General features: G+C 44.7%; 2 protein-coding genes across 2 annotated transcripts in view; one reads left to right on the plus strand and one right to left on the minus strand.

Moving 5' to 3' along the window:
• Positions 1-765: 765 nt before the first annotated feature.
• PSMG2 (proteasome assembly chaperone 2) lies at positions 766-19,642 on the minus strand. The gene is made up of 7 exons (XM_077270150.1): positions 19,505-19,642; positions 9,212-9,383; positions 7,263-7,321; positions 7,066-7,184; positions 6,821-6,994; positions 4,972-5,092; positions 766-1,459 (listed from the first exon to the last, which is right to left on the minus strand). Exons 1-7 carry the CDS (start codon positions 19,559-19,561, stop codon positions 1,376-1,378), a joined length of 786 nt encoding a protein of 261 aa, XP_077126265.1. The 5' UTR covers positions 19,562-19,642; the 3' UTR covers positions 766-1,375.
• Positions 19,643-19,699: 57 nt separating this feature from the next.
• CEP76 (centrosomal protein 76) overlaps positions 19,700-25,689 on the plus strand; it is a 28,509-nt gene continuing 22,519 nt past the window's right edge. Inside the window, exons 1-2 of the mRNA XM_077270149.1 lie at positions 19,700-19,958; positions 20,412-20,567. Coding sequence (XP_077126264.1) covers positions 19,896-19,958; positions 20,412-20,567 — 219 coding nt within the window. The 5' untranslated portion in view covers positions 19,700-19,895. The remainder of the gene's footprint in view (positions 19,959-20,411; positions 20,568-25,689) is intronic.

Genomic DNA, 25,689 nt, shown 5'->3' on the forward strand with positions numbered 1-25,689 from the left:
GGGAGAAAAAAAAGGCACGGCCCCAGTGCTGTGGTGTTTGATAAACATTTTGGAGTTTTGATCACTGTGATACAACCTATCCAGCTTGGTCTACTACCCAATATTCATCATACATGTGCTGTCAGGTGTGGTGAGCAGCCAAGACCTTCCTGTTACAGCAGCGATCTTAGTTAGCCCCTTAAATTCTGCTGTCAACCTGACAATGTCATTTAAGGCGAGCAGCACTGGGGAACGCTATTCTGTTTATTCATCACACAGCTTCCCACTCAATGTGATCTTGGGTGTTGATAGGTTGCTGTTAGTGTTGAGCGAGCATATTCCGTGTGCTCGAATATGTTCGAGTCCCCGCGGCTGCTTGTCTCATGGCTGTTCAACAGCCGCAACACATGAAAGGATTGCCTAACAGACAGGTAATCCCTGCATGTGTTACGGCTGTCGAACAATCACGGGCCACGCAGCTGCAGGGACTTGAACATAGTATTTGAGCACGCCGTAGACACTCTGCTAGCACCCGAGCATGCTCAGATAACACCTTCGCTCAACACTAGTTGCCGTGTCTGTACTCCAGCGAAGTCCAGCAACAGGGTTTTCGGATCACACAACTCGGCAAAAAAAGAATAAAATACAATTAAAAAAGTGTTCAAAACATTGTATGCACTCCAAAATATCAATAAAATTGTCGCATGCTGTGCAAAAAAAAAAACCCTCACACAGCTCCATTGACTGAAAAAAAAAATAATAATAATAGTTCAGGGTCTCAAAAAATGTTGGCAATTTTTTTTATTTTCACCAATTGTACTGACATGGAAAGTCATATTGCCAGGTCATTTATATCACACATGGAACACCGTAAAGATAAACCCCAAAAAACAATGGAGGAATTATTGTATCTTCGCAATCATTTGGAATTATTTCAACGTCTTCCAACCTAAGAAAAAAAAAAGGCTGTCATTCAGAACTACAACTGGTCCTGCAAAAACCAAGGCGTCATATGGCTATATCCACTGAGGAATAAAAAAAAAAAAAAGTTTAGAAAATGGGTGGAAAAAAAAAATAAAATTGCAAAAATAAATATTAACTGCAGTGAAAAGCTGGGTTGACTTATCAGACAGATCACAATACGTAGCTGGGTTTTCTTCTGGTTTATCAGTCAGTCGTGCATTTTCTGCTATTCATGGACAAAACAGCGCTAGTGCTCAGCTGAGGTAAGAAGAGTAAAAATACAAACTAATAAACCAAAACAACAAAAGCTTAGAAAACATTCATTCTTTATAAAATACAGGATATAAAACAATGATTCATGCATAGATGGTCTTCTAATAAACTGGGATCAATGTAAAAGTGCTTCTTCATTCCACTGTAATCAGCACTGTGGTCAGAAAAGTGCAGATGGAAGACCGCTGCCAAACAGTAATCTCCAGGAGCTGGGCACCTTCCAGCGAGTTGTGCCAACGTCATCCTGAAACAGGCAACGAGCTTAGGTCACAGACAGTACAAGTGTCGCTTGAGTGAGTAGTATTGGACCACCCCTTTAAAAGACTTTAATTAATGTGCTAAAAACTTTCTTAAAAGAAAATGAGTTTTCCCAGTTAAAATAGGTTATCACTAGTGATGAGCGAGTGTACTCATTGCTCGGGTTTTCCAGAGCACGCTCGGGTGACCCCTGAGTATTTATGACTGCTCGGAGATTTAGTTTTCATCCTGGCAGCTGAATGATTTACAGCTACTAGCCTGCTTGATTACATGTGAGGATTCCCTAGCAACCAGGCAACCCCCACATGTACTCAGCCTGGCTAATAGCTGTAAATCATTCAGCTGCCGGGATGAAAACTAAATCTCCGAGCACTAACAAATACTCAGAGGTCACCTGAGCAACGAGTATACTCGCTCATCACTAGTTATCACCTATCCACACTGCTGGATCTGGGTCAGATGACCAAACCGCTGCTCTGTCCATTCTCAATGGGGCTGCCAAGAAAGGCCAAGCACAGCGCTTGGCAGCCCCATGAGGGTAGCTCACTATTGCCATAAGGGACAGGGAATCAGCCTTTTTTCAGAAGACTAAACTGTTGGGGAGTAAGCCCCCTTCACACAAACGTTTTTTTAAAGACCGCAAATATGGACACACAGCCATTGTATTTCAGGTCACGGTCTGTGTGAAAAACTCACAGACATCTCAGTTTTTTTACGCGCACCACAGCCAAAATGTATGCCGCACATGTGCACACTTATGGTACGCGGGTGACATCTGTGTGTTATCAGTGTGACACGTACCGGCGCCTGGGAGAAGCCGTACCGTTCACGCTGTTCCCAGGCGCCTGGTGCTGAAAACAGCTCTCATTATTGTCGCCTGGTCTCACTGAAATTCACACCACCTGGCGACAATGATGGGAGTTGTACTCAACACCACTGTGCACATGGTATGTAAAATAAAGAATTTAAAAAATTTGTGTGATCTCTTGCACAATTTTGAGAACTGGCTGAGGGAAAGCTCAAGGCTGGGAGCTCATGTTACTAATCTAGGAAAAGAGACAATATCCCAAAAGGGTTCCAGGCTATTAATAACTGCTCACAGTTGTTTACTTAGCCTTTACTGGTTGGTTTACGGCGGACCCCAGAAAAAAAATGACATTGGGTCCCCCTATAAATTCTAACCAGCAAAGGCTAAACAGACAGCTGTGGGTTGAAATACCATATTAGTCTGTGAACGAGCCAGGGATATTGTCCCCGCTCCCAACATCAGCCCTCAGCCGCATCCATAAGATGCGCCAAATCTGGCATTTACTCTCGCTCTTCCCACTTGCCCCGATGCGGTGTCAAGTGGAGTAATAGGGTTGGGGTTAATGTCAGCTTTATATTGTCAGCTGACAAGAATCCCAGGGGTTAGTAATGGACAGTCGTCTGTAAGACGCCCCCATTACTAACCCCATAGTCACATTGTAAAAAAATACACAGCAAGAATAAAGTCATTCAATTGAAATAAACACACCCACCGACCCTTTTTTTCCCCATTTATTGCTGTTAAAATGAAAATAAAAAGCCATATTCCTCACCGACCGCCATCCATTTGTCCCATGTAGAAGTCTAGCTCTGCTACGTCTGGATTACATGGCTGAGCAGTGGCATGATGGAGACTGCTCAGCCATGAATCCAGGACACACTTAGCTGAGCTTGTTTTGTTATTTTAATTATTCATTTTATACACAGCGGGTGCTGAATACAACCCCCATAATTGTGATCTAGTAGCGCTGATCTCAGGGAGACCAGGCGACAATGATGAGAGCTGCTTTCATCACCCAGCGCCTGGGAACAGCCAACTGTAATGCTTTTCCCAAGGCACCGGAACTTGTCACACGGGCGGCACACGGATGCCATATGGATGTGACACACAGACAGCAAACAGATATACAGATGTCATATATGGATGGCACACAGACAATGGATCTCACAAGTACTGTTTTTTCCAGTACAGGAATCACAAGGACCTGAGAAGGGGGCCTAATCGTGTATTTGTTCTTGTCACCAGATGCTTCACCATTTAGGTGGCCGAAAACTTTGGGCAGTAATAAGGTATTTAGGCTATGTGCACACGATGCGGATTTAGTGCGGATCCGCAGCGGATTTTTCTGTGCAGAAACGCTGCAGATCGGCACTGTGATTTACAGTACAATGTAAATCAATGGCTAAAAAAAAAAGTTGTGCAGATGGTGCGGAAAAATCAGTGCGGAATTGCTGCAGATTTAAAAGAAGTGAATGTCACTTCTTTTGTGCGGATCTGCAGCGTTTCTGCACCCCTCCATGATAGAAATCCGCAGTGGCAAAAACTGCATAAAATCCGCACAAAATCCGCATCAATTCCGCGGCAAATCTGCACAAAATCCGCATAAAAACCACGGCAAATCCGCAGCTGCGGATACTGCAAGGAGATGCGGATTTTGTGCAGAAAATTCTGCACCACATTTCCTACGTGTGCACATAGCCTTAGGCTAAGTTCACACGTTGCAGAATTGCCGCGGAAATTCTGCGCCTCCTGCCGCGGGTATATCGCATGCAGAATTTGCATGCATATACCCGCAGAAAACTAGCGTTTTGCAAGCATAATTAGCTTGCAGAATGCTAGCTTTTCCCAAGCGATCTGTAGCATCGCTTGGAAAACTGTTTGACAGGTTGGTCACACTTGTCAAACATAGTGTTTGACAAGTGTGACCAACTTTTTACTATAGATGCAGCCTATGCAGCATCTATAGTAAAAGGTAGAATGTTAAAAATAATAAAAAAAAAAGGTTATACTCACCTGCAGACCTCAGCGGCGTCCGTTCCTAATGCTGTGTGTTCAGGACCTTCCATTGACGTAGCGGTCACGTGACCGCGGGTCATGTGACCGCGACGTCATCGCAGGTCCTTCACACACACACCTCGGAAGCCGCTGAAGAAGGTCGGGCCGCCAGAGGGTGAGTATGTCGCTATTTTTTATTTTAATTCTTTTTTTTTTACCACTTATATGGTGCCCAGTCCGTGGAGGAGAGTCTTTTCTCCTCCACCCTGGGTACCAACCGCACTTGATCTGCTTGCTTCCCGCATGGTGGGCACAACCCCGTGCGGGAAGTAAGCAGATCAATGCACTCCTATGTGTGCAGAATCGCCGCGATTCCGCAATTTTAATGAACATGCTGCGTTTTTTTCTGGATTGCGATTCCGCTCAGGAAAAAAATGCAGCATGTGCACCAAAAATGCGGATTGCATTCTGTTACATAGGATGCTTAATGTTAGCGTTTTTTTCGCGGTTTTATAGCGTTTTTATAGCGAAAAAACGCGAAAAAAACTCAAAAAATCTGCTACGTGTGCACACAGCCTTACAGTCTAACTCACATTTTTATAAAAAGCTAATTGGCTTTGATACAGATATTCCAGGACTTTTTCCATGATGACCAGTATCCCGGCTGAACAACATTGTTAATGACGGCTACTTACCGGAAAATCAAGCAGATTAAGCCATCTGTTAACATGATCCAGAAGAGCAAAAGCGTCAGGCACGTTATCACCTTCAGAGCAGAACTTGAGAACAGCAGCCATGAGTATGCCCTCAGAACAGCTGTGGGTAAAGAAGCATAATGATGGTTGAATGTAAAAAGTCACAACCATTAAGTTTGTATTAGAAATTAAAGGGAACCTGTCACCCCCCTCTGGCGTTTTTAACTAAAAGAGCCACCTTGTGCAGCACTAATGCTGCATTCTGTGAAGGTGGCTCTTCTATTTGTGCTCCCATCCAACGCAGCAATATTCATTTTTATAATTTTTGCGCCATACCTTTAGTCTGTCCAGTGTTCACGTCTTTTCCCCCGGACACAACCGCCTCCCAGCCAGTCAGTCAGCCCCTCCGTGCGCCACCTCCTCTGTCTTCAGTAACGTATCGGGCACCTGCGCTGTGCTTTTCTTTATCAGGCATGCGCCGTTTGCGCTGCCCTTCGACTCACATCACCTGATGGAATTCATCTCGTGCCTGCGTGTACCCGAGGCCCGCAAACCCGCCCCTCAGTGTGAATAAATTAGAACACACTGCGGGGCGGGATCTCGGGCACACGCAGGCGCGAGATAAATTCCATCAGGTGATATGAGTCGAAGGGCAGCGCAAACGGCGCATGGCCGAATAAGAAAAGCACAGCGCAGTTGCCGGGTACGTTACTGAAGACAGAGGAGGCGGCGCACGGAGGGGCTGACTGATGGCGGGGAGGCGGTTGTGTCCGGGGGAAAAGACGTGAACCCTGGACAGACTAAAGGTATGGCGCAAAAATTATAAAAATTAATATTGCTGCGTTGGAAGGGAGCACAAAAAGAAGAGCCACCTTCACAGAATGCAGCATTAGTGCTGCACAAGATGGCTCTTTTAGTTAAAAACTCCAGGGGGGGGGGGGGGTGACAGGTTCCCATTAAATATAACATGGCGTGAATACCAATTAATGGACCACTATGTTATATATGGTTAGCTTGGAGTCAGAGTGAGACCACCTCTTTGCAGCAGCTATTCTCTTTATATAAAGTGGTTAATCCTTATTGACCACAGAGAAAGGTTCTCCAGATTGGAAAACACCTTCAAAGTAACCTTTTAGAAACAAATAAGAAAGTTCTGCTTCTTCCCAAAAACTAACTGCCTATTCCTCCCCCAAAGTTATTTTTTATCAGTATAGAATTTCTGAGCATCAGCTGGAATCTATCCAGGAAAATAAACACGGTTTAGGGGATGGAATAGGCATCTTTCCTTGTGTCATGGTCATCAAGACTCCAAATATTAGTCATCCCTACTTATTGTGCATAGCTGGCGACTCAACGTGCACCAAATACTGCTCAGATGTTACATTAAACCGTAAAGGTTTTCCTTGCCATTGATATTCCTAGATAATAGTCACAAGTCTTCAGAAACTCTGCAGCCTTGAAAAAGCTCACGGCAAAATACACATTGAGGGTTGAGATTGTGGGAGCAGACATTTTGAGTTTTTGAAGACAATAACACAACCGGGTTGATATTCTGTATATTGACTTAACCCAGGGGCTCAGTAATATTTGGACACAACATACCGTAATATGTCCTGTGTGCTCATAGATTTTGTGATAAACTGAGATATTGATGATTAGTTGTGAAGATATTTTTATGCATCTTTTCTTTCCCCTTTTGTTTGGCACTTAGACTAGGGGAGACATTTGGATTATCATATATTTAGAACACTATCTTTTATAGCTGTTTAATATATTAGGGATTGTAGAAACAGATTTCATAATAAAAGTAATTAATGGCAGAGGGACACAGAACACAAAGGACACGTACCAGTCTTCGAAAAACCGTTTTGTAAAGCCTCCTCCAGGGATGGAGATCTTTTTCTCTTCGTCATTTATGCCTGGATATAAAGACAGCTTTTCCATTTCCTTCCACTCCAACGCCTTCATCGTGTCTGCCACCAACATCTGCAATGTTGGCGTGACTAAGTAACGGAAGGGAGACCTGCATAATACAATATCAGATTATCATCCAGATTGCTGAGGGTGAATATATAAAGTAACCTTGAAACATACCCAAAAAGTTGGCTGTCATCTCGTTGGTAGGCATGGCTGCTGGAAAGGAGAACGACTCTGGAAAATGCACACTGCTTAATCCAGCAGGTTAAAGCTTGGCAGAACGCTCTAGATTTATTCTTCGGAGAGAAAGAAGTGAGTCACAAGAAGGAATAGTGATCCATCCCGCATCAACATGCGACTAACATCACCTCTACCTTTATTAATGGAGACCTGATCTGCAGCACAGCAAGCTTCTTGTCAGATGATGCATAGACTGTAGAGAATAGTAGATATGTAAAATGTGACAACATATAATAAAAGTACAATATCTAGTGTAATGCATTTCTTGGCTCATATCTTCTTTGTACTGCCGCAGACACCCTAGTTCTGTAGTATATAAAATGTGAAGACCCCCTACTGTAAATTACAGGGTGTACTTTCATCATTTTTTCCCAGAATGGAAATTATATTATGGATGATAAGTTATGCACTATATACTAGTAGATTGTGGAAAACATGTAAAAATGTCAGGATCATGTACAGTATTTGACTACAAAACATGGATAAAAAAACAGTCCTAATGAATATCCGTCAGGTCTCCTGTGCCCCACTGTGTGACCACAGCATAGGAGAAAGGGGACCTGTTTAACCCTTCAATAACGCAGGCTTTTTTGATTCTCCACATTTTAGAATATACAATTTATTAATTTTTTCATTGACCTAGCTGTGTGAGGCCAGGCATTTTGCAGGTGAAACAGTAATTTTTTTAGCCAACATTTGACACTACATATCTTTTTTCTTTTTTAATATAATTTACAGTTTACCCTAGCATAACAATAAACAGATCAAAACAGATACCAAGAGGAATGAGGGCCCTGCTCGCAAGCTTACAATCTATGAGGAAAAGGGGAGACACGAGAGGTGGATGGTAACAATTGCTTTCGCTGTTCGGACCAGCCATAGTGTAAGGCTCGGGTGTTCATGTAATGCTGCATGAACCGGTTATCAGCCACAATGTGTAAAAGTACAGACACAGAGGGCTATTAAATGCATAATTCCATCTTCTGTCACTTCTTTTATCTGCTCCAGGGTTCAGAAACCCTGAAGTGGTTAAAAGTAGTGACATGCTGATTCTTCACATAGGGAGGCTGTGTGGGGGCTTAGAGGTTATACAGAAGGGGTTGTGAGTGGGCTCATATGGTATAAATGCATAATTCTGCTCAATATTAAGTGATAAACAATAATAATATAACATGATTATAATTAATATGTTAAAGGGAACCTGTCACCAAGTTAGGCAGATATGAGATGTGGCCACCGCCTTTCAGGGCTGATATACAGCATTCTATAATGCTGTACATAAGACCCCAACCCGACCAGGAAGAGAAGAAAAATAACTTTTATTATACTCACCTGCGGGGCGGTCCAGTCCAAGGGGTGTCGCTTCTTGTTCCGGCGCCTCCCATCTTCTTACAATCGCAGTCCTCCTTCTTGGTTCAAGTTGATGACACGTCCCTGAATCATCCACACAGTCTGCTCGGCACAGCGCTCTTGCGCAGGCGTACTTAATTGTCCTGTTGAGGCCAGAGCAAAGTACTGCAATGCGCAGGCGCTAGGAAAGGTCAGAGAGGCCCGGCGCCTGCGCACTGCAGGAATTTGCTCTGCCCTCAACAGGACAGAGAAGTACGCCTGCACAGGAGTGCTGCGCCGAGGAGACTGTGTAGATGATGCAGGGACACGTCATTCACACGAACCAAAAAGGAGGGCGGCATCACAAGAAGATGGGAGGCGCCGGTCCAAAAAGAGTGACACCCCTCAGACCGGACCGCCCCGCAGGTGAGTATAAGATATTTTTCTTCTCTTACAGGTCGGGTTGAGGGCAGATATACAGCATTACAGAACGCTGTATATCAGCCCTGAAAGGCAGTGGTCGTACCTTATATTGGCCAAACCTGGTGACAGGTTCCCTTTAATAATAAGATTGAGCAGAATTAATTGCAGCCCATGTCCACAACGTTCAGTTTCTCAAGTAGCCCATAGGAAAAATGAATTGCCCACCCTGCCTTAGAGGATGCAGATTTAAAGCACCAACTCCGACACAGACATATTATACATGAGCACAGTTTTTGAGCCATTTCAGTATTTGTTCATAACGTGCTCTCACCTTCTGCATTTATACACAGCTCCTTTGCATGATCTTCATTGGTAGCATATGGATTACTACCAACCATTGGTACCAGACAGTCCGTATAAAAATACCCAACCTTTGGCATATTCAGAGAGGAAATGATCAGGTCCACGGCAAGTTGTCCAACATTTCCTACAGACACTGCAGGCTGAAACAAAAGCGAGAGATCAGATGAGATCATCAATAATCATTTACTGGAAGGGTTTCCATGTATAAACCGTTCACGCTAAGGATGTGATGGTTGCAACTGCTAAAACAATCAGCATGAATGAAATCATGCCCATCATTATCAAACTAAGCAGCCACTTTAATGACCTATCAATACCCCACATACCCACAGCATTTTGGGATTTAGCGACAAGCTCTTTTTTATTTTATTTTTTTAGGGGGGAGGTTGATGCTTTGCATTTCAACAGGCATAACTTTTTTTCCCACTGGTGACGCCTTCATGCATACCAGAGAAATTTTACTTTTTTCCCCCAACACTGTTAGGCATATATAAATTACTGTGTGATCTAAGACTGTAGATATTAAGACACAAATATAGAAAAATAAATAAACGTTTAATTGCTTTTCATGCTCTTCATATTTCAAAAGGAATCACGTTATATTAATTTTTAGTTCATTACGGTCATATGGACAGGTACTGAATAGATTTCTTGTTTTTACAAATTTTATTATCTACTAAATCACTTTTTGCACTTTTTTCTAACATTAAGGAGATAATTGTTTTACATGTATATTTTAAACTTCTGTTTGGTAAAATGTTGTAATCTTTGTGCTTAAGGGTATGTTCACACGATCCTGATTTCAATCCTTTTTTTTTCAGGACAAAAACCGCAGCTCTTGGCAGAAAACGCAGGTGCGTTTTTGGTGCGTTTTTGATGCGTTTTTGATGCGGTTTTTAGTGCGGTTTTTTATGCAGTTTTCTCTGCAGATTGTCTGTGTTTGACACAAATAAAGCTTTAACTGCAGTGGGGGAAAAAAAAAAAAGAAATGATGTCATTTCCTTGTCCAACCCTTTTCTTCTTCCATCCTCCATTTTGGGACTAAACACCAAAATGAGTGGACGTGTTTTGAATGACAGCGCTCCGCAGAGTGAGGAGCGTAGGCCAGATCACAGCCCGCGGATCCAGCTCTATCCAGCTATGCGTCATGCGCCCCTATATTTAACATGGGGGCGCATGGACATGCGTCGCATTTGCGTTTTGCGCCACATGCGTCACTGCAGCGCACGCATCCGGGCGCAGAGGACGCAGCAAGTTGCATTTTTGCTGCGTCCAAAATCAATCAAAAAAAGGACGCATGCGGCGCAAAACGCAGCGTTGTGCATGCGTTTTGCTGCGTTTTTGTTTGCGTTGTGTGTTGCGGCGCCGACGCTGCGGTGCACAACGCAAATGTGAACATAGCCTAAGTGCCACGTATTTAAGTGCCACGTATTACGTATTTCAGTGCCACGTATTTCAGTGCCACGTATCACGTATTTCAGTGCCACGTATTTCAGTGCCACGTATTTCAGTGCCACGTATTTCAGTGCCACGTATTTCAGTGCCACGTATTTCAGTGCCACGTATTTCAGTGCCACGTATTTCAGTGTCACGTATTTCAGTGCCACGTGCCACGTATTTCAGTGCCACGTATTTCAGTGCCACGTATTTCAGTGCCACGTATTTAAGTGCCACGTGCCACGTATTTAAGTGCCACGTATTTAAGTGCCACGTGCCACGTATCACGTATTTCAGTGCCACGTATCACGTATTTCAGTGCCACGTGCCACGTATTTAAGTGCCACGTATCACGTATTTCAGTGCCACGTATCACGTATTTCAGTGCCACGTATTTCAGTGCCACGTATCACGTATTTCAGTGCCACGTATCACGTATTTCAGTGCCACGTATTTAAGTGCCACGTGCCACGTATTTAAGTGCCACGTATTTCAGTGCCACGTATCACGTATTTCAGTGCCACGTGCCACATATTTAAGTGCCATGTATTTAAGTGCCACGTATTTCAGTGCCACGTATCACGTATTTCAGTGCCACGTGCCACATATTTAAGTGACACGTATCACGTATTTAAGTGACACGTATCACGTATAAGTGCCACGTGTCACGTATTTAATTGCCACGTATTTAAGTGCCACGTATCCCACGAAGATTTTCCATGGAGAACAGACATCCAGAGACATGTCTGCTCTCCACGGCTGCAGCAACACACTGACAGGAGCCATAGTTCCTGTCGGTGTGTCACTGCGCATGCGCGAGCGAGTTTACCGGCGGTCATTGACCCCGGCACTCTCGCTTAACGGCAGTGCTGCGTGGGAAAGTTCAACGCAGCTGTACTGCTGTTAACCAAGACGCCGGAGTCATTGAACTCCGGAACAGTACGCGATACACTGCTAGGAGCTTCGCTCCTGGCAGTGTATCGCCGGAGAGCAGCCGATCGGCGTGGGACACTCGTTTTATGGATTCTGCGGACAGGGAGTATGAATTTGATTTTTTATTTTGTGATTTTTTCCTGGAGGATCGAGGGCTTCGCCTACAAGTGTGCTGTTGGTGAGTATATACTCTATGTTATGTGTTGTATGTACTGTGTGTCATGTATGTGTATTGTGTGTAGGTGTTTTGTGTAACTTTACAATTGTGCTAAGTCGCCGGACACAGGGACAACTCTCCCATCCTATACCGGATGGGAGTCGTAGTCCCATACGGCGACTTAGCACAATGGTGGCACTAGCGTCGCATGGGGACATACACACACACACACACACACAGACACACACACACAGACACACACACATACATACACACACACACACACACACACATACCAATTCAATCAAACGGCCGACACGATCCCCATGCGACGGTATGCCTCCATGTCTCTCCGCCCAAGCACTTCCGCCGACGCACTTCCGGCTGCAGCGGTTCTGCACCACAAACCGCAATAAAACCCGCAGATATATTTTTGATCTGCGGGTTTTACTGCGGGTTTGACCTCACAATGGAGGTCTATGGGTGCAGAACCGCTGCAGTTTCGGGGAAAGAAGTGACATGCTCCTTCTTTTTTCCCGCACCGATTCATCGCGGCTTTTTAAGGGAAATTCAGGACCGTGTGCACAGTGGTTCCTGTTTTCCATAGGGGTACATTGCAATGTACCCTGCATGGAAAACAGCTGCGGAACCGCAGCGCCAAACCCGCTGCGGTTCTGCAGTAAAAAACGCACTGTGTGAACATGGCCTAAAGGGGTTCTAAAAAAAATGCATTAATTAAATAAATAACACACATTTAAATATTGAACACTTTTCTAAAAAAAAAAGGTACCGTATATTTTATCTAGTGCACTGTCAGGATTTCATATACAGCAACTGCCATAAATCGGTGTGCAGTAATGATGAGCAATAAGGTGTTATCCGAGCATGCTCGGGCGCTGAGTGACTTGAGCATGCTCAAAAATTGTACCCGCGGCTGCATGTCTCGCAGCTGTTCAGCAGAAACAACACATGCAAGGACTGCCTGACAGACAAGCCCTGCATGTGTGCGACTGTCCAGCAGCAAGACATGCAGACGCGGGGACTCAAACGTATTTTTCAAGCACACTGAAGACACTCAGCAAGCACTTGAGCATGTTCGCTCATCACTAGCGTGCACCCAGAGCAGACTTCAGAAGACCCATAGGACGGGCTGTATCAAGCACAACAAAGACACAGTAAAATGGTCAGAATGACGGAGATGGTTGTCCACTCCACTCAGTGGCCTGCCAGGTAGGCTGAGAAGAGTGCGCGTCCATGATGCTTCACTGGAAGCTGCTCTGTCTCGAGATGTTCTTCATGCAGCCCATCGTACTGTGTGTCCTCTGACACGTAGAACTGTTTGTGATTGATGGCAGTTGCCATCTATGAAATCCTGAGAGAGTTCAGGAGATAAAGAACACCTTTTGGCTATATAAAAGATATTTAGAAAAATGTTTAATAGTTAAATGTGTGTTATTTATTTTACTACATTGCTCAGTGAACCACTTTAAACACAGGCTGTTCTTGAGTCATGCTTACCCCCTTAAATGGCTGCTAAGGCTGCTTTCACACATCCGTCTTTTTGTTTCAGGCTAAATCCGGCTCTTTAGAGAAAAACCGGAAAAAAAAAACGGAACTTTTTTTCCCCCATAGACTTGTATTAGCGCCGGATCGCGCCGCATGGCCCAGCGTTCCTTCCGTTTTTTTCCGGGTCCGGCTAAAATTCCGACTTCTGAAAAAAACGTCTACTGCAACGTTTTTTGTCTCCGGTGAAAAAGCCTGAAGTGCTGGATCCGGCGCTTCCGGCTGTTTGCTGCAAGAAAGCCTATGGGAGCAAGGAAGGTGCTGGATCCGGAAAAAGGCGGATCCGGCGGCGTGATCCGGTTTTTTAAACTGAGCATGCTCCAAATTTTTTTTTTTAGCCAATAATCTAGATAGGCTAGCCGGATCCGTAAAAAAAAAAAATGGATCCGTCGCATCAGTTTTTCACAATCTGCGCCGGATCCAGTTTTTCCAACACTCGCTGGATTTAGCCTGACACTGAAACCTGATGTGTGAAAGTAGCCTAATACGTCTTTTTACTGACCTGAGATATAAGAGACTAGCCTCCCCATACAGGTAACAGTCCAGCAGCTGTCGGCTGTCCACTACAACTGACAACTTGCTGCTTCAGCCATGACCAGTGTTGGCACAGACCAAATCTGTTTAACCCCTTAGATGCTGCTGTCAATAGTGACTACATCATATAAATGGTTAGAGCGTGGGGCTTCCTCTTTATCCCCATCGGCACCTTGAGATCATGATTGTGTGGTCCTGATGTTTGCCATGGCAATTCACGGCCAAATAGCGGCCTTACAGTCTGCCGGCTACAGTGGCCTGCTCTGAAGTCAGCGACATTTAGGTGGTAAAAAAAATACACTTTCATTCCTGTTATGTCATTTTGTATTCCTGAACAGCACCTGAAGGGTTAATATACTACCTGACAGCAGTTTTCAATATGTGAGGGGTGCGGTTTTTAAAATGGTATCCCTTTTGGAGGTTTTCCAATATACAGGACCCCCAAAATCACTTCAAACCTGAATATGTCGTTCAAAAAAAAAAATACAATTTGTAAATTTAATTTAAAAAATGAAAAATTACTTAGACAATTTTAATCTCTTCACCCCCGGAGCTTTTTTTGGTTTTGTGTTTTCGTTTCTCACTCCCCTCCTTCACAGAGCCATAACTTTTTTTATTTTTGGGTCAAAATGGCCATGTGAGGGCTTATTTTTTGCGTTACGAGTTGTACTTTTGAATGACATCATTGGTAGTGATGAGCGAGTATACTCGTTGCTCGGGTTTTCCCCAGCACGCTCGTGTGACCTCAGAGTATTTATGACTGCTCAGAGATTTAGTTTTCATCAGCGGCAGCTGAATGATTTACAGCTATTAGCCAGGCTGAGTACATGTGGGGGTTGCCTGGTTGCTAGGGAATCCCCACATGTAATCAAGCAGGCTAAGAGATGTAAATCATTCAGCTGCCGCAATGAAAACTAAATCTCCGAGCACTAACAAATACTCGAAGGTCACCCGAGCAACGAGTACACTCGCTCATCACTAATCATTGGTTTTACCATGTCGTGTACTAGAAAACGGGAAAAAAATTCCAAGTGCGGTGAGATTGAAAAAAAAGTACAATCCCACACTTGTTTTCTGTTTAGCTTTTTTACTATTTTCACTAAAAATACTAAAATTGACCTGACATTATGATTCACCAAGTCATTACGAGTTTATAGACACCAAACATGTCTAGGTTCTCTTTTATCTAAGTGGTGAAAGAAAATTCCAAACTTTGTTAAAAAAAATTAAAAAAATTGCGCCATTTTCCGATACCCGTAGCGCCTCCATTTTTTGTGATCTCGGGTTGGGTGAGGTATTATTTTTTGCGTGCCGAGCTGACGTTTTTAATGATACCATTTCGGTGCAGATACGTTCTTTTGATCGCTCGTTATTGCATTTTAATGCAATGTCGCGGAGACAAAAAAAAACGTAATTTTGGCGTTTTTACTTTTTTCTCGCTACGCCGTTTAGCGATCAAGTTAATCCTTTTTTATATTGATAGAACGGGCAATTCTGAACACGGCGATACCAAATATGTGTAGGTTTGATTTAGCATACTTCAATAGTCTCCATAGAAGACTAGAAGCTGCCATAGCCCAATCGGCTCTGCTACATAGATGTGATGGTCAGATTGCCTCTATGTAGTAGAATTGCTCACTTGCTATGAGCGCCGACCACTGGGTGGAGCTCACAGCAATCTGGCACTGACAATCATAGAGGTCTCCAGGAGACCTCAGGTTGTCATACCAACACACCAGTGACCCGTGATCATGTGGCGCGATGGCCGGAAGCGCCATTTAAATGCCGCTGTCAGAGTTTGACAGTGGTATTTAACTAGTTAATATCCGTGGGTGGATCGTGATTCCACCTGCGGCTATTGTGGGCACATGTCAGCTGTTCAAAACAGCTGACATGTCCCCGGAAAGATGTGGGCTCACCGCCGGAAATCACATAACACTAACAAAATAAAATAACATTTTACAAATGGTGCTGATGTAAAGCCGACATGACGGAAATGTTATTTATTAATGTTTTTGTGTGCTATTACTATCTGGATTAAAGGGATAATCATTCAAAGTTTGAAAATTTGCATATTTTTTTTACATTTGTCAAATTTCTGATATTTTTTGTAAATAAACAAAATATATTGACCTAAATTTACCATTATCATAAATTATAATGTGCCACGAAAAAGCAATCTCAAAATTATTGGGATTTGTTGAAGCATTCCAGAGTTATTACCACATAAAGTGACACTGGTCAGATTTCAAAATTTTGGCCAAGGTCATTATGGGGCATTTACACTGCAAGACAGGAGCCAACACTGACAGCGAAGGGCCCCTGTGCAGAACTTGTGTCTGCCCCACCCCCATAGTTAGGGTTCCCTGACACTAGTGTATAACATGGCAGAGTGCTCTCTGATGTTTTAATGGGCAGCACTCGGCCCACTGTTATGCTATGCGGCAGTGCACAACTGCGATTAAAAATCGCAGCATGCTGCAAATGGCTCTGATACTCGACTCACAAGAACTAATACAAGTATATGGGAGCTTGAGAAACATCGACATGCATCAGGACGTCAGGCGAGCGAATTCCCATATAATCGTACAGAGACAATGGAGAACATGGAAAAATTAAGTTCTCTATCATCTGTGCTGCGATTTTCTCTTGTGAGAGAATCGGATCACACTCATATGACACTGATCAAATTCTGGCAGATGAGCCGAGCGTCACTAGCATAGTCAGACTGATTCTCTCACACGAGAAAATATACGCCAGTGTGAGCGATCCCTAACGATATATTCACATTAAGCACAATATAATAAAATATGCAGATATCCATTTAGCCAGTGCACACCACCATAAAAAAACACCACTTTCAGATCATGATGGATTGAAAAAAAAATAAAAATGACGCGCACATTATACGGCCGTATGTAAAAAGCGTGCTATACACACAGTACACTGACCAATGCAAGTCAATGATGTTGTTTACACAATCATGTTTAGTTATGTTTATTTGTGGACCCGTGTGTAAATAAAAAAATAATAAAAAAAATGGCAGTATTCACAAATTTGATCCGTTTGGTCATATGGACATCATCCATATCCACTGCAGTTATTAGCACATGAAATTGTTTTGGCTTTGTATAGCTTTTTTCAGTGATGTATAAAACTCTGTAGTGCCTATAACTGTATAAGGGGCTCTTTGCAGACTCCTTATAGTGTCAATAGGCAGTATTTACATTGAGCCACTAAGCAAGTGTAGCTCTCTCCCTATCACCCCCCTCACCCACCTTGGGCAGATCTCCAGCATCACAGAGCCAGCAACAGCATAGTCAAGAGAAAAGGAGGCCCGTCCACTGTCTTTTACAGAGTGCACCAGAGAGGCCTCTGTCTATTAATGACTCAGGTACGGACAAGGCTGAAGTTCGTCTCTTATTAGTCAGTTTCTTATTCAGCTATTTTTTCTTTTCTGTTTTTTTTTTTAATAGGTTTAACAACAAAAAAATCCTCACAATAATAACATGGAATGCAGCGAGGCTCCCTGATGTGAATACACTTAAAAACAGCTAAAAAATGATAAAACTGGCACAAAATGGGCACCGCAGGGCGTTAATGAAATTGTTAAATGACTTTGGGTCCCTGATATCACACTGCAGACATATAGAACAGGGCGCCCCACATCAAAACCAGGTCTCTCCAATTTTCACTGATTTGAATAAGTATAACCCCTTAAGAACATGTTACTTATTCTAATCTGTGAAAATTTGGTGTAACTGGTGTTTTTAAGGGGTTAAATGACTTTGGGCCACTGACCTCACACTATGAATACACAGATAGTGATGCCCCGCATCAAACTCGGGTCCCTCTAACCTGGCCCAAATAAGTTCTGGGCATCAGAATTGGCATCAAAGTGGGCAAACAGCCAATTTTCACTGATTTGAATAAGTATAACCCCTTAAAAACACCAGTTACTTATTTGAATCTGTCAAAATCTGCTGTCTGCCCACTTTCATGCCAATTCTGATAGCCAGAACCCATTTGGGCCAGGCTGGAGAGACCTGGTTTTGATGTGGGGCTCTCTGTTCTATATGTCTGCTGTGTGATATCAGTGGCCCAAAGTCATTTAACCCTTTCATTAACGCCTTTCGGTGCCCACTTTGATGCCCATTTTTGTGCCAGTTTTATAATTTTTGCAGCTGTTTTTAAGTGTATTCACATCAGGTCGCCTCGCTGCATTGTATGTTATTAGAATGCTTATTTTTTGTTGTTAAACCAATAAAAAAACAGAAAAGAAAAAATTGCCGAATAACAAAAAACTGACGAATAAGAAACCAACTTCAGCCTCGTGTTCAGTATAAACTTATCACTCTCATCCACAAAGCCCTCCACGGTTCAGCACCACTTACAGCTCCTCCCTGGTCTTAGCCTACCACCCTACCCGTGCCCTCCGCTCTGACCTGAGGTTAACATCCTCAATAATCAGAATCTCCCGCTTCTCACGTGCTGCACCAATTCTTAGGAATGCACTACCCAGGACACCGATTAATCCCTACAGTTTTAAACATGACCTAAAAACGAATTTCTTTAGACTGGCCTACAGTCTCACCTCACTACTCTAACTATACACGTTTTGCCAATACAAAATTTTCTTGGAAGCCAGGACCCTCGTATCATCTGCTCACACCCCCTCCACTTCTGTAAGGTACGGATACTGGCTGGTGAGCGGTTCACACAGTGTAAGGCTATGGGCACACGTTGGGGATTTGCCTGTGGAATTTTCTGTGTGGATTCTGCATCTCTTGGCAGAAAACGCAGGTCAAAATCTGCACTTTTTTATGCGTCCCCCCCCCCTGCATTTTCCTATAATACAATGGGTGCAGAAACGCACAAAGAATTTACATGAACTTTTCTTAGGCTATGTGCACACTTTGCAGATTTCCTGTGGATCCGCAGCGTTTTTTCTGCACAGAAGCGCTGCAGATCTGCAAGTGATTTACAGTACAACGTAAATCAATGGCAAAAAAAATAAATGCAGTGCTAATGGTGCGGAAAAATCTGCCCGGAAAACGCAGCAGATTCAAAAAAGGACCATGTCACTTCTTTGTGCAGATCTGCTGCGTTTCTGCACCCATTCCATAATAGAAATCCGCAGGGGTTAAAAAAGGAAGAAATCTGCATAAAACTCTGCAACGTGTGCACATACCAAAAAAGGCGCAGATTCTGACCTGTGTTTTCTGCCAAGAAATGCAGAATCTGCACAGAAAATTCCACAGTCAAATCTGCAACGTGTGCACATAGCCATAATCTGCTGTGGATTCCGTGGGTAATTTTCCGCACCATGTGCACAGCTTTTTTATTTTCCTATTGATTACACTGTACTGTAAATCACTTGCGGTTCTGCAGCGTTTCTGCACAGAAAAAAAGCTGCAGATCCGCAGGAAATCCGCAACGTGTGCACATAGCCTTATGGCCGCACAGTACAAGCACTGGTTCCCTAGTCTCACACTGTACGCTCCTCCTGTAGCTGTGATGTGCACACGCTGCCGATTCCATTGCGGAATATGTTGGCGCCATAGAAATACTATTCTTCTTCCTCCCTGTCAGTGTGTGGGAACACGGAGGAGCCGCTTCTCGGCAGCCGGCACTCACCAGGAGGAGGCAGCAGGCCGCCGGGGGGCGCCATTCTCCAGCTGCCGGCACGAACATACTGCGCTCTGCACACGGCGCACACCGTACACGTCACCAGAGCGGCGTCTGCAAGGACCCCGCGGTCATGGTGTACAGCTGCCCGCCTGCATGCCTGTATAACGAGGCTCTGCTCTGGCCGTTATAGAGGTTACCTTAATGCCTGTATAGAACCAGCGGCCGATCTAGCAGGCAATGCAGCCGTCTGAGCAGAGTCCTGTAGAAAGCCGCAGTCAGGCAATGAGCGGGCCAGCCTCCCGCCGTGCTGCCCGCTTCTGCCCCGCTGTGCTGCTCTCTGTGTGTGGGTGCGCGGTGGGCGCTGCGGTCACATTCAGTGACTCCAGTATCTGCACAGATGTCTCTGCCGCCAGAGGGCGCCGCGGAGCTGAGGCAGATCATCCGGGAGCAGCTGAGCGGGGTAAGTGCGGAACGCGACCCCCAGGGGGAGCAGCGAGCTCTGGGATGGGAGCTGAGGGAGGAGGACAATCTCACTGATGGCGGTGTGTCCCCCAAAATATTATCAAAGATCTCGAAGGAAATTTTTTTTTTAACATTGTAACGAATGCATTTATAGGAGCCCCAGTTACAGGTGAAAATAGCCCCCCGCTGTGCCAGGCGTCAGTGTCTTCCAGGATTTGGCGCTGTTAGCCGCTCTGCTGTGCCAACATGGACCTGACGGCCATGTAGTCACCGGGCCCTGCGGAATCGCTGCGTACCCAGCATAATACTGAGCACTAAGTAGCGGGAACCTAGGACAGCAGTGGTAATAAACCGCTCCTGTCTGCCCCAGCGGGGTCTGACAGCTCTGCACCCACCGCAATGTCTGCAGCTTTCATCCCACATTTACCTTTTCGCATCCACCATGTTTTAGATGAACGTCAATAGCAAAATCCGTGAGGTGCTCACAGAGACGTTAAAGGACGACTTAGGGGACGAAAGCCATCACTTGTCAGAAGAAGATGTGATGAAAGCCTTACGGAGGAGAGGAGTGATCGACGATGTCATGAAGGACATGCAATTCCCAGAGGTAACGGCTCTTCATATCCATTGTTCATGGTGTAGTAAAAGAAACTTAAGCACCTTAAATATAACTTTAGCTTCCAGTAGTAGATGTTTTTATAAGGCATTAGTGCTACTGGCCCAGGTTTGGGATTGGTGTCAGCATTTGATCATCCTAATGTTTATGTCTAGGGTAGAAGCATTTAAAGGGGTGTTCCCACCCAATAAAATATATTCATCCACTGGTGTCTGATCTCAATATATCTTTTTAGTAAACTGTACACTTTATATATAATTTTTCTATATTTACGGTAAATGTTGAATAAAGAAATTATTTTTGATACCACAATGTAGCTCCCTCTTCCTATTTCTTGATATCTCTTCAGGGCTATATTTTATGTGAATACTATTCCACACAACACTTTTACCAATATTTTTGTTTTCGGTCTATAGCATGCCACATACAGTTAAGTCCATATATATTTGGACAGAGGCAACATTTTTCTAATTTTGGTTATAGACATTACCACAATGAATTTTAAACAAAACAATTCAGAAGCAGTTGAAGTTCAGACTTTCAGCTTTCATTTGAGGGTATCCACATTAAAATTGGATGAAGGGTTTAGGAGTTTCAGCTCCTTAACATGTGCCACCCTGTTTTTAACCCCTTCCTGACGTCGGACGGGATAGTACGTCCGACGTCAGGTCCCCTGCTTTGATGCAGGGCTCCGCGGTGAGCCCGCATCAAAGCCGGGACATGTCAGCTGTTTTGAACAGCTGACATGTGCCCGCAATAGCGGCGGGTGAAATCGCGATTTACCCGCCGCTATTAACTAGTTAAATGCCGCTGTCAAACACAGACAGCGGCATTTAACTACCGCATCCGGCCGGGCGGCCGGAAATGACGTCATCGCCGACCCCCGTCACATGATCGGGGGTCGGCGATGCTTCAGTATTGTAACCATAGAGGTCCTTGAGACCTCTATGGTTACTGATCGCCGGTAGCTGTGAGCGCCACCCTGTGGTCGGCGCTCACAGCACACCTGACTTTCTGCTGCATAGCAGCGATCTGATGATCGCTGTTATGTAGCAGAGGCGATCAAGTTGTGCCTGCTTCTAGCCTCCCATGGAGGCTATTGAAGCATGGCAAAAGTAAAAAAAAAAAGTGAAAAAAATAAAAAAAACATAAAAGTTTAAATCACCCCCCTTTCGCCCCAATCAAAATAAATCAATTAAAAAAAATCAAACCTACACATATTTGGTATCGCCGCGTTCAGAATCGCCTGATCTATCAATAAAAAAAAAGCATTAACCTGATCACTAAACGGCGTAATGAGAAAAAAATCCGAAACGCCAGAATTAAGTTTTTTTGGTCGCCGTGACATTACATTAAAATACAATAACGGGTGATCAAAAGACCGTATCTGCACCAAAATGGTATCATTAAAAACACCAGCTCGGCACGCAAAAAATAAGCCCTCAACCGACCCCAGATCATGAAAAATGGAGACGCTACAAGTATCGGAAAATGGCGCAATTTTTTTAGGTGTCTATGAACTCGTAATGACCTGGAGAATCATAATGGCAGGTCAGTTTTAGCATTTAGTGAACCTAGCAAAAAAGCCAAGCAGAAAACAAGTGTGGGATTGCACTTTTTTTGCAATTTCACCGCACTTGGAATTTTTTTCCCATTTTCTAGTACACGACATGGTAAAACCAATGATGTCGTTCAAAAGTACAAGTCGTCCCGCAAAAAATAAGCCCTCACATGGCCAAATTGACGGAAAAATAAAAAAAAGTTATGGCTCTGGGAAGGAGGGGAGTGAAAAACGAATACGGAAAAACGGAAAATCCCACGGTCATGAAGGGGTTAAAGGGACCAAAAGTAATTGGACAGATTCAATAATTATAAATAAAATGTTCATTTCTAGTACTTGGTTGAAAACCCTTTGTTGGCAATGACTGCCTGAAGTCTTGAACTCATGGACATCACCAGACGCTGTGTTTCCTCCTTTTTGATGCTCTGTCAGGCCTTCACTGCGGTGGTTTTCAGTTGCTGTTTGTTTGTGGGCCTTTCTGTCTGAAGTTTAGTCTTTAACAAGTGAAATGCGTGCTCAATTGGGTTGAAATCAGGCGACTGACTTGGCCATTCAAGAACATTCCACTTCTTTGCTTTAATAGACTCCTGGGTTGCTTTGGCTTTATGTTTTGGGTCACTCATTGTCCATCTGTAGTATGAAACGACGACCAATCAGTTTGGCTGCATTTGGCTGGATCTGAGCACACAGTATGGCTCTGAATACCTCAGAATTAATTCGGCTGCTTCTGTCCTGTGTCACATCATCAGTAAACACTAGTGACCCAGTGCCACTGGCAGCCATGCATGCCCAAGCCATCACACTGCCTCCGCCGTGTTTTACAGATGATGTGGTATGCTTTGGATCATGAGCTGTACCAAGCCTTCGCCATACTTTTCTCTTTCCATCATTCCGGTAGAGGTTGATCTTGGTTTCATCTGTCCAAAGAATATTCTTCCAGAACTGTGCTGGCTTTTTTAGATGTTTTTTAGCAAAGTCCAGTCTAGCCTTTTTATTCTTGATGCTTATGAGTGGCTTGCACCGTGCAGTGAACCCTCTGTATTTACTTTCATGCAGTCTTCTCTTTATGGTAGATTTGGATATTGATACGCCGACCTCATGGAGAGTGTTGTTCACTTGGTTGGCTGTTGTGAAGGGGTTTCTCTTCACCATGGAGATTATTCTTCTATCCTCCACCACTGTTGTCTTCCTTGGCTCCCAGGTCTTTTTGCATTGATGAGTTCACCAGTGCTTTCTTTCTTTCTCAGGATGTACCAAACTGTACATTTTGCCACTCCTAATATTATAGCAATTTCTCGGATGGGTTTTTTCTGTTTTTGCAGCTTAAGGATGGCTTGTGTCACCTGCATGGAGAGCTCCTTTGACCGCATGTTTACTTCACAGCAAAACCTTCCAAATGCAAACACCACACCTCAAATCAACTCCAGGCCTTTTATCTGCTTAACCCCTTAACGACCGCCGATACGCCTTTTAACGGCGGCCGCTAAGGGTACTTAATCCACAGCGCCGTTAATTAACGGCGCTGTGGAAAAAGTGAATCGCGCCCCCCAGAGTCGGATTTTCTCTGGGGTCTCGGTTGCCGAGGGTAGCCGAGACCCCAGAGAACATGATTCGGGGGGTTTTTACCGACCCCCGAGTTGCGATCGCCGGTAATTAACCGTTTACCGGCGGTCGCAACAAAAAAAAAAAAAAAAACGCGATTTGCCGTTTAATTTCTCTGTCCTCCGATGTGATCGCACATCGGAGGACAGAGAAATGTGGTCCCCGATGGCCCCCAATACTTACCTACCTCCCCCGGTGCTCCTCGTGTCTCCCCATGGGCGCCGCCATCTTTCTTCCGGGAAAAAATGGCGGGCGCACGCGCAGTGCGCCCGCCGCCCGGCACCCGGATGTTCTTTGGGGTCTCGGCTGCCGGGGGTAGCCGAGACCCCAAAGAACATGATCGGGGTCGGTTTGCACCGACCCCTGCTTTGCAATCGCCGGTAATTAACAGTTTACCGGCGACCGCAAAAAAAAAAAAAAAAAAGCGATCAGTTATTTCTCTGTCCTCTGATGTGATCGCACATCAGAGGACAGAGAAATAGGGGGATTCGGGGACCCTATCATACTCACCCGGGGTCCCTGGGTCCTCTTCTGTCTTCTCCTGCCAGCCGGCTTTTTCATCATGGCGGGCGCATGCGCAGTGCGCCCGCCATCTGCTGCCATCTGCCGGCCGGCAGGAGAAGACAAGTTGGGGCTAAAATTAGGGTTAGGGTTAGAGTTAGGGTTAGGGTTGGGGCTAAATTTAGGGTTAGGGCTAGGGTTAGGCTACTTTCACACTAGCGTTTTTTGGCTTCCGTCGCAATGCGTCGTTGGAGAAAAAACGCATCCTGCAAAAGTGCTTGCAGGATGCGTTTTTTCTCCATTGGCTTGCATTAGCGACGCATTGCGACGGATTGCCACATGTCGCATCCGTCGTGCGACGGATGCGTCGTGCTTCGGCGGACCGTCGACACAAAAAAAACTACATGTAACTTTTTTGTGCGACGTGTCCGCCATTTCCGACCGCGCATGCGTGGCCGGAACTCCGCCCCCGCCTCCCCGCACCTCACAATGGGGCAGCGGATGCGTTGGAAAAACAGCATCCGCTGCACCCGTTGTGCGGCGCTTACAACGCTAGCGTCGGTACGTCGGCCCGACACACTGCGATGGGCCGAGTACGACGCTAGTGTGAAAGTAGCCTTAGGCTTCTTTCACACTTGCGTCGGTACGGGGCGGTCGCAATGCGTCGGCCCGATGTACCGACGCACGTTGTGAAAATTGTGCACAACGTGGGCAGCGGATGCAGTTTTTCAACGCATCCGCTGCCCAGTCTATGTCCTGGGGAGGAGGGGGCAGAGTTACGGCCACGCATCCGCGGAAATGGCGGACGCGACGTACAAAAAAAAGGTTACATTGAACTTTTTTTGTGACGACGGGGGCTAAAGTTATGGTTAGGGTTGGGGCTAAAGTTAGGGTTGGGGCTAAAGTTAGGGTTAGAGTTGGGATTAGGGTTAGGGTTTGGATTAGGGTTGGGATTAGTGTTACGTTTGGGATTAGGGTTGGGATTAGGGTTAGGGGTGTGTTGGATTTAGGGTTTTGATTAGGGTTATGGTTAGGGTTGAGATTAGGGCTGTTTTGGGGTTAGGGTTGTGATTATCGTTAGGGTTGTGATTAGGATTATGGATCGGGTTGAGATTAGGGTTAGGGCTGTGTTGGGGTTAGGGTTGGAGTTAGAATTGGGGGGTTTCCACTGTTTAGGTACATCAGGGGGTCTCCAAACACGACAGCCAATTTTGCGCTAAAAAAGTCAAATGGTACTCCCTCCCTTCTGAGCTCTGCCGTGCGCCCAAACAGTGGTTTACCCCCACATATGGGGCATCAGCGTACTCGGGATAAATTGGACAACAACTTTTGGGGTCCAATTTCTCCTGTTACCCTTGTGAAAATAAAAACTTGGGGGCTAAAAATATATTTTTTTATTTTCACTACTCTGCATTATAAATTTCTGTGAAGCACTTGAGCTTTCAAAGT

This window comes from Ranitomeya variabilis, chromosome 6 (genome assembly GCF_051348905.1).
Source record: "Ranitomeya variabilis isolate aRanVar5 chromosome 6, aRanVar5.hap1, whole genome shotgun sequence".
NCBI lineage: Eukaryota > Metazoa > Chordata > Amphibia > Anura > Dendrobatidae > Ranitomeya > Ranitomeya variabilis.